This window comes from Leptonychotes weddellii, chromosome 5 (assembly GCF_054177405.1).
Source record: "Leptonychotes weddellii isolate Sample4059 chromosome 5, ASM5417740v2, whole genome shotgun sequence".
Lineage (NCBI taxonomy): Eukaryota > Metazoa > Chordata > Mammalia > Carnivora > Phocidae > Leptonychotes > Leptonychotes weddellii.
This window is the reverse complement of record NC_138373.1, coordinates 67765758-67775194: the sequence shown is the minus strand read 5'-3', so window position 1 is coordinate 67775194 and position 9437 is coordinate 67765758. Positions and strand designations below refer to the sequence as shown.

At 56.7% G+C, this 9437-nt stretch overlaps 1 protein-coding gene across 1 annotated transcript in view; it reads left to right on the top strand.

Moving 5' to 3' along the window:
- The first annotated feature begins 1721 nt into the window (after nucleotides 1–1721).
- The window catches only part of WNT5B (Wnt family member 5B), a 108426-nt gene continuing 100710 nt past the window's right edge, over nucleotides 1722–9437 (top strand). The window contains exon 1 of the mRNA XM_081820970.1: nucleotides 1722–2352. Within this exon, the coding sequence (XP_081677096.1) occupies nucleotides 2347–2352 (6 nt within the window). The 5' untranslated portion in view covers nucleotides 1722–2346. The remainder of the gene's footprint in view (nucleotides 2353–9437) is intronic.

Genomic DNA, 9437 nt, shown 5'->3' with positions numbered 1-9437 from the left:
AGGGGCCTCCTGTACAAGACTTTCCCTTGACCTCCCACAAAGACCCTAACCCCAGGACTGATGCTTTCTTCCGAGGAGGAGAGGAACTGAGCCTATTTGTAATTTGACAAAGTGGATTCAAAGCTTTTATGGCTGCTTTAGACCAGCTCTGCCCCCAGTCCTATCTGTCCCCAGAGAAAAAGCCTTGAACTAGCTCCCCTCAGTGAAGGCAGCCCCCCCCCCCCACCGCCATGGCAATTATAGGCCATTCATTTAAGGTTGCTGGACCTGGTCTCATAAACCCCATTCACTGTGAGGTGAGAAAAGTCGTAGAGAACCTCCGGCCCAAGGCAGCACAATTCCAAGGAAGCCTTTCCCTCTAATTAGTCAGGTATTTGCTAAAACAGCTCTTACTTTCCTTATTGTAAAAGCCCGAGGACAATAGCTCCTTATAGCCAAGCCAATGTGGTGGGTTCCTGGTCCCTCACTCCTTCACGCTCCCTGTGGCCCCCTTCCCCCACTGAAGGGAAGCTGTCACCTTGTTTGGTTACTAATTAAGAAAAGGCAAAGCCTTCGATTATTACTATTGTTTTGTTTTGTTTCCTCACTGTACTGCATTCGAAGGCAATTTCTTTGGCAGGGTGACCTCCTACTCACTCAGGGAAGAGAAGGGGTTTCAGAATGTAAAAAAAAAAAAGGCATTTGGAAGGCACCCTGGATCCTTGCTGGCTGCTCTCTGTTGGTGCCCTGTTACTGGGGTCTGGAACAGGGTCCAGCAGCTGCAGCTTGAGCTTCTGTCTTCTGTGAAGCCTTGAACTCCCTGGACAGCTCACCCAGGGGTGCTGTGAGCTAACTTACCAACAGGACTTGGGGACCTCAGTAAAAGTATTTAAACATCGGTCTGGGCTCAGGCTAAAAACTGGGCTCTAGGGACTTTTCAGACTACTAATTCCCTTTAGTAAATATGGACGGGTAGTGCCAATTTTCTATGCCTCAGTTTCTCCATAAAAAGGCAGGCCAGTATTTCAGCCTGTCGCACCAGCGATCAGAGGATGCATTTCCCACTAGGAAACATTTCACTTGGTGAGCCCCCTCCTCCACCAGATTTCCTTATCCCTGAGATCTCTGCTGGGTGCTGTAGGAGAAGGGTGGGGGGTCCAGGACTAGGAGGGGATGACTTGGGTTTGTAAAGCGGAAATTACAGATCACTCTGCTTCTTTGGGGGGCATTCAAAGGAGGATGAACGCGTGCGAGGGGCTGGTGTAAACGGAAGAGCTGTTGCTGTATCCCTCTCGGCTCTCAGAACCTCCAGCTCTGCAGCGCCCCGAGTTCCGTGCTTCCTGGCAGGAGCGCTGGGTGTCCCGAGGGGGCTGCTAGAGGGGTGAGTCCCGCAGGTCCTCTCGGAGGACCAGGTCGAGTTCCTGGAGAAGGAGGCGGCGGGTGTGCTGGGCCGGAGGAAGGGGGCGGGAGGCGGGCCTCCGGGGGGGGGGGCACTGGCACCCCCGCGTCGAGGCCCGGGGTCGTTCTGCCGAGGGGCCGAGGGGGCGGGCGAGTGCGCCCGGGCGGCGGGAGGCAGGTGCGGAGGTCACGGTCCCAGCGCCTGGGAGGAGCCCTGAGGAGGGGTGTCGCGGGCTCGGCCGGTGGGAAGGAGCTAGCCGGGGGCCGGCGCGGCTGCCGGGGGGCGGGGAGGAGGCGCGGGAGGCGGGGCGGAGGCGGCGGAGCCCCGGGGATCCACTCGCCCAGCGCCGGCCCCTGCACTCCGAGCCGCGGCCACCACCCGCCCCGCAGCCAACTTGGGGCCGAAACTTCTTCGGGTCCCGCGCTCCGCAGGAGAGCGCGCAGCCCTGCGACGACCGACGGCGGCGCCCCTAGCCGGGCGCCCTGGGCCCAGGGCCTCCCTCCGGCTCGGCCGCGGGCTCCGCTCCCCGACTGCCCCCGCCCGCTGAGCTCGGGGGTCCCGGGCGCCGAGCAGGGAGCACCCTCCCTCCCCCAGCCGGCGACAGCAGGGTGCGCGGACTCCGAGACTCAGGACCGCCCCGGGAGGAGGGGCGTTGCGCGGGGCCCGCGGAGGCTGCCCCCGCATCTGGGGGGACCGAGCAGACGCGCCGGCGGGACCCCCGGAGGGGAGCGCGCCGGTCCGCGCCGCCAGCCCCGCGCCGGGCGGCGGATGAAGAGTCCAGCGCGGCGGCCCGAGCGGCCCGCTCGCTGAGAGGAGTAGGCAGGGTCTGCCCTGGGCGCCCCCGGCGGGGCAGGGGTCCCCCGACCGCGCGCCGCCGCGCCCGGCCGACCCAGCGCAGCCGGGCGCTGGAAGAGCCGGGCCGAGCCGAGCGGCGAGCCGGAGCCCGCGGGCCTGCCGGGCGGCGGGACATGCAGGTAAGCGCCCGACTGCCAGCTGTGGGAAAGGGAGCCGGCGGGCCCCCGCCGCCGCCCCCGGCCCTCGGCCGTCGCCGCCCGGGAGGCGTCCCCGTCCCGGGTTCGGCGGCCAAAACTTCCCGGAGCGCCCCGGCTTCGCGGCGCCCTGGGCGCCCGGCGGCGCGCGGCTGCCGGCCGCGGGGAGGGCCGAGGGGCGGCGCGGCGGCTCCGGGGAGCGGGGCCCTGCGCTCGGCGGGGGACCGCGCGGTGCTCGGGCCGAGCGGGCGGCCGCGGGTCAGGTGGGGGGCAGGGAGCGCCGAGGGAAGCGCAGTCCCCCGCCCCCGGCCGCGAACAAAGCTGGGGGCGGCGGGCTCTCGGCGCACGGCTGCCTCCAGCGAGCGTGCGGGGCTGGGCGCCCAGGGCGCGCTCCCGGCCGCGGGCAGGTAGGCTGGGGCTTGCTCGCCCTCCCCGCTGCAGCCCCGGCGTCCGCGGCTCTGCGTCCCCAGCTGGACTCCTGTGCTTGAGGTTTGCGCCCCGCATCAGCAGACTGGAGCGAGGGCTACATCTGGATTATTTTAACCCCCACGAGCAGGGTTAGTTTGGTGCCCGAATTCCCGCCTAAGCCTCAGAGCAGGTAAAGCCCTGAATGGAATTGCGACCTTCCTGTTTTCTTTCATTGCTTTTCCGCTCCTCTGCCTCATCCATCTCTCTCCTGGGAGAAGTGAGAAGTGACCTCTTTCTCCATCTTCTCGTGGAGCCTCCGTGGCTATTTGGCCATGCCCTCCAGTCAGAGCCAAATGCCCTAGATAGTTCCATCCTGCAGATGATTCAACGTGCATGGAGCATGATTGCTTCCGTTTTGCAAGAGGGAAACCGAGGTGGCTCAGCCCGGGGGTTGGTTACCCAGCTGTGAACGGAGGCATCTGCTCTCCACTCTGCCCAGCCCCTCCTTCCCTACTCTTACCACCTGACCACATTGGCAAAAGCTTTCAGTTACTACCACCCCGGGCAGAGTGTCAGCCTGGTACCTGGAGGAGAAAGGCTCAGGATCATGTTACCAGTCCTCTGAACTGCTACAGTCACCCAGGAACGTGCCCACTTGACAGAGCTGTGATGGGACATCTGTACCATGCCATCAATGTGGGTGCAGAAAGCTCTGGGTCAGTGGGGCAGGGCCCAATATCAGCACTTACGCACACACATGGGTGGAACCTTAGGGTGCCTCCTGTGGCTGGCCCCTAAGGCAACAGAGGGCAGGGGGAGCAGTGGACCCACCCTCAGAAAAGCCTGGGGACCCTTTCCTGGACCCAGCCACTCCTGCTGCTGTCTGATTCACATGTGGGCTTGACTTATCAAAGGCAGGACTCCCAATCTCAGGCATGGATGAGTGGATGCCAGGCCCCAAGCTTGTGCCCACACGCCTGTCCAGGCTCACACACACAAGTCCTGGCAAACATACCGACCTATGAAAGGCTGAGTGGTGGTTTTCCTCCATTTCAAAATAGTGTCTGTTCTCTCTTTGACACAGAAGATTTGTGGTTATAAATGGCAAGAAGGAGGTGTGTCTCCTGGGAAGGGAAGGCAATGCTGAGAGACCTCTTTTGCATAATTGTGAGGAGTGATGTAGCTGGGCTCTTCATGGTGATGCCAAGTCCACAAGCGCAAGGGAAGAGGCAGACTTAACACCAGGTCTCAGCACTAAAATGTGCAGGTGGAGCTGACACCAGGGTAGGAGCTAAATAGAATAAAAGGACCTAAAGAGACGATTTGTGGATAAATACCTAAGGGCAGCCACAGCTCCCTTTCCTAAAGAAAATCAGACCGAGGGCGTGTGGCACACTGAGGGCCAGGCGGGGAAGGGGCTATGTGTGTGGTGCGGGGGTGGGGGGTGGTTCTGACTGCCGGGGGGCAGAAGCCAGCCTTGGAGGAGCTGGCTGGCCCTCTTCCATCTGTGGATTTCCTACTTTCCCAGGCTCTGGTTTCTTATGTATTTGAGTATGAATATATGAGCGAGGGCGTGTGTGTGTTAGGGGTTTGCTCAGGGTGCCTGAAAACCAGTCTCCTCTTTAGTCCATTTGGCAGTTGTAGTATCTCGAAGGGTGTCTTACTGACTTGAAAAAACTGTTTCCTAAAATTTTTTCTAACCCCAAAGCATAAGTGAAAGAGCTATTGCCGAATTGCTGGGCGCCGTATGCTGTGAAAAGCAGAAATCACCTGCATATTTCATGCTTCCCCCCGCTGCCCCTCCACCCCCGACTCTAGCGGCGGCTGAAAGATTTTTTTGTTTGCTCTTCTTCAAGAAGAGCAGAGGACTAGTTCTAATTTTTACTTCTCGGATAGTTCTGCTGGTTTCTGGACTGCCCCACCTGGCATCTCCAGCAGGGGAGGAAATTTTTATATGAGGTGATAGTCCTTGCCTTCTCTGAAATAACAACCAACAGGTCCACAAAGGCGTTCCTGTTCGCTCTTCTGATTTTGTTCTCCCTAGCTCCTTTTCAAACTGTCATTTATCTCCTTAGTCTTCTACACACTCCTTCCCTCAGACGCCACCTGTGTTCCATCCCCATAGCTGAATGGAGTCCTCAGCTGTGCTGGTGCTGGTGGGTTTTGTGACTCCTCAGGTCGCTCAAGACCCACAACAGCACTGATAGAAAGATCCCCTAGCAGGGAGAGAATGTGGGGGCTCCCCAGCCTCATCTGGGCATCCTTGGCTGGTTTCTTTTTTTTTTTTTTTTTAAGATTTTATTTATTTATTTGACAGAGAGAGAGACAGCCAGAGAGGGAACACAAGCAGGGGGAGTGGGAGAGGGAGAAGCAGGCTTCCCGCTGGGCAGGGAGCCCGATGCGGGGCTCAATCCCAGGACCCTGGGATCATGACCTGAGCCGAAGGCAGACGCTTAACCACTGAGCCACGCAGGCGTCCCTCTTGGCTGGTTTCTACTGAGCATCTTCAAACTGTGTGCCTGAGTCTAGAAAAATCCAGCAGAGGGGTTGGGAATAGAGACTGTGATAGAGATGAGAAGATCTGATAGTTTCCAATCTGAGCCACCTTTTAAAGTAAAAATAACCTTCTCCCCAGTGCTGAGGAGCAGCGTGACCCCGTTGTTGGTGGAACCCTGGGAGCGGACCTGGGAGCGGGCCTGCTGTTTGGGGACGTTCCTGCCGCACCCTCCCTGCAGCGAGAGGTGCCCAACTCCGCGGAGCAGGTGACTGCTTTGCTGCTACCAGGCCCTCTCCTCCCGCAGAGGCCCTGTTTACCTGGCTAAATTTACCCTCCACCCCCCTCCATCCCAGTTCAACCCACTGGCTGGTGGGCTGGCCACTGGGCTGGCTGCTCCAGCAGCATTTCCTGACTTCTTTGCCCCTGTGGTTGCAGTTGGGTCTTTTTGGGCTACATGAATCCTCTTCTAGACTTTCTAAAGTCGGTCTCTCTCCTCCCTGCTTCTCCACCCATGTGGCTTTCTTCCCAACTCTTTTCCTCCTGGGTGACTTGGCACCTGGTTTGGTACTTGGGGGAGACCCTCAAAGTGCCATGCACGGAGGTTTCAGGACACCTAGACTCAGGCTGCCACCAAAGGTCCCCAGGGCCCATGCTGACTGGTCACTACCCAGGCCCTCCCGCCCGCCCGGCTCTGGGACCCCTATAAGAGCAAGTACCGTGCTGGCAGCTGTGCAATCCTTAAAGGCACAGGGGGGTTTTCTCAGACTTTCTTTTTGCACCCGCAAACCTCCAAACCTCCCAAATCCCAACCTGTCTGTCTGTTCAGTTCTTGGCATAGCCTCTTTTCCTGAGGTGTTGCCGTGAAGGTTATATGGGGGTGGGGGGGGCTGGGGGTTGTCGGGAGCGGGATGCATTGTAGCCTCTGCCTTTGGGGTGTCAGTTGTCGCTTCCATAGAGTGAGGGCGTTGGAGGCCCCTTCCAGGGCTAGCATTCTGTCGTTTTCAACAGCTTTAGCTCGTTCCTGTTGGAAATCCGTCTGCTCAGGCCCAGGCCTGGGGGGGGCGGGAAGCAGCCAATCAAAGGAGGTGCGTTCCCACCGGAGGGGCGGGCTGGGCCGGCTGCCTTCACAGAGTTACTGTTTCACAAATCGAGCTCTTGCAGGCAGGGTTTGTGGTCGAGCAGGAGGCTCTGGTTGTGCTCCTGGCTTTGGGCTCAGGCCTGGCAGGGGCCTCTGTGGTTAGTCGGCCTCCCGGGGAGGATTATGGCGAGGCTCTGTCTCCAGCTTCGGGTGACTTGGGGTTGGTGCCTGAGTTGTGGGGGCAGGCCCCCGGAGTCCATTCTTAAAAGGGTTTCCAGTCCTTTCTCCTCTATAGCCCCCTTGAGCCCCAGAAATGCTAACTCCGCAAAGGTTGCTCTTGTCTGACTAATTGATAAAAGGTCAGGAGTGGATTTCCCCAGGCCTGGAAACCGATAGCCGGGCTTAGTTAGAAAAGGCAGTGGATTAGAAGTTTTTGGTTTGCAAACTTTAGCCCCGAAAGGTCACTTTAGAGTTATCTAGAATGTTCAGTCGGTAGGTTTGCTCTGATTCCTGCTGGGGGAGTGAAAAATACGGCAGCAAAGCTTTTCTGACACGAGCTGGGGGTAATCCACTGCTGCATCTCCGCTCTGCCCTCTTCCACGGAGGGGGAGTCAGGACTTTAAGGGGAGAAGCTGCACAGCAGCCTGAGCTCTTGTGCCTGCACGTGGGGCGTCTCCTGGGTCAGGACCAGGACTCTGGCCCCAGCCGGCATTTCTCTTCCCAGCAGATACCCCGCAATGGTAGGAGGCTGCTATCGCGGCGGGACGCTGCAGCTCAGATGAGTCCCTTCATAGATCATCTCTAAGATTATATACTTCATCACTGGGAAATTTCTCCTGGGAAAATTTCAATAATGAAAACTAAAAACTTCACACAAATTTTGTTTGGGGTGCAAGAGCTGCAATCCCGGTAATTAAACCTTTAAAGAGATTTTGCACATAAGGTTAGAACTAGAACATTCCAGGTGACATTCAGGAGCAGGAGCTGGTGAATGGGGCACGGGCAGGGGGAGGGGAGAAGAGGCCAGGGAGGAGTTCTGGATTGTACTATCAGGATATGCCATGATATGAGAGGCTGTAGAGAGCTAAGACAATAGAGACCAGGGCGTGGGAGTCAGGCTGCCTGGGCGTGAATCCCAGCACTCCGTAGCTAGCTATGTACCCTTAGGCGACACAGATTACCTGACTTCTCCGTGCCTCAGTTTCCTCCCTTGTAAAGTAGAAACAGTAACTTTATACTTATGTGATTGCTGTGAGACAGGCTGTAGTAAGCTCAGTGTATATAAAGCACGGCAGCTGTGCCCAGGACTTTGCAGGACCGTTAACGGCGCTATTGATGAAGGCCTGTTGACCGTGCAGTTAGAAGTCCTCCCCTGTCCCTGACCCCTGCTCGCTTTGCATTTAAAGATGGAGCTGTTTTGTGTGGGACGCCAGCGGCATACCTGTTGCTTAAGTCAGCCTGTGCTGGCCAGTTCTCGAAGACTCTCATGAACATGATGGAGTCCAATCAAGCATAGATATTTTGTCTTAAAGGTTTTATTTATTTATCTGAGAGAGAGAAAGCGAGCACGAGCAGGCGGGTAAGGAGCAGAGGGAGAGGGAGAAGCAGACTCCCCACCGAGCAGGGAACCCGACTTGGGGCTCGACCCCAGGACCCTGGGATCATGACCTGAGCTGAAGGCAGTTGCTTAACCGACTGAGCCTCCTAGGTGCCCCAAGCATAGATATTTTGATCATTACATCAGTGGGAATTGAGGGTCCCAGTTTGTGGGATGACCCAAGCCAGGAGAGCACAAATGTTCAGGGTTGGCTGTCATGAGGGAGGGAAAAGTGGGACAGTCTCAGGAGAGTGGATGTGGTCCTGTAGGGTTGAGATAGGAGCAAGTCCCTGGCTGGGAGGGAAGGGGTCTTGCTGACCCCGTCTCAAACAAGTCCATTGTTTTAACTAAGCAGATGCTGATATAATTCCTGTGTTTGGAAACCACTCAAATTCTTGACATGTTGTATTTTCTTATTCTATTCTTAAAAGGGTAACCTCTGTGGTATCAAATCTAAAATAAGTTTTAAATATAAAGGGGAAGATGAGAGTTGAGAGTTTTCCCTTCTCTCCTGGGCCAGGTCTGGTTCCCACTGTGAGACAGAGTCGTACAGTATATATGTGGATGGAAACACTGCAGGGTCTCCCGCTCCCACGTCCCTGGGTGTCAAGCAGGTAGCCAGATTGAGTGAGGAAGTGAGGGTTTATAACACAGTAGTGGGTAAAGCAGAGCTCCCTGTGGCAAACTTGAGAGTGCCTTCCCATTTACAGGCATTCCAGTTCAGACATTTAAAATTCAGTGTCCACCCTCCCAAACACCTCTGCCCTTGCAGAGACCGACTCGCTTTCCTAGCTAAGAGCCCTCCAGAATGAAGGTGAGGCTGCCCCTAGGGGGTTGGATTGGGTCCTTTAGTTTGTCAAAACCCAGAGGTTACCCATCGTCAATCCCAAAGTAGTTGCTCCTTACCCAATCTGCCGGATTCTCTAAGACAAAGGCATCTCTTTCAGAGGTGTCAGAAACAGAGCCATTACAAACAGGGTTTCCTACAGAGTTTGTGTATCATTCCTGAAATTCACAGGGAGCTTTCACACTTCCTTACCCTCCTCCCCTCCATTGCAACTTAAAATACAACCCAGCCCTGGGGCACCTGGGTGGCTCAGTTGGTTAAGCATCTGACTCTTGATTTCGGCTCGGGTCACGATCTGAGTCTCTGACCTACACCCCTCGTGTCGGGCTCTGTGCTGAGCATGGGGTCTGCCTGAAATTCTCTCTCGCTCTCCCTCGGCCCTTCCTCAGCTCCTGCACGTGCACACACTCTCGCTCTCTTTCTCTCTCAAAAAAAAAAATTTAAAGGGCGCCTGGGTGGCTCAGTTGGTTAAGCGACTGCCTTCGGCTCAGGTCATGATCCTGGAGTCCCAGGATCGAGTCCCGCATCGGGCTCCCTGCTCGGCGGGGAGTCTGCTTCTCCCTCTGACCCTCCTCCCTCTTATGCTCTCTGTCTCTCATTCTCTCTCTCTCAAATAAATAAATAAAATCTTTAAAAAAAAAAA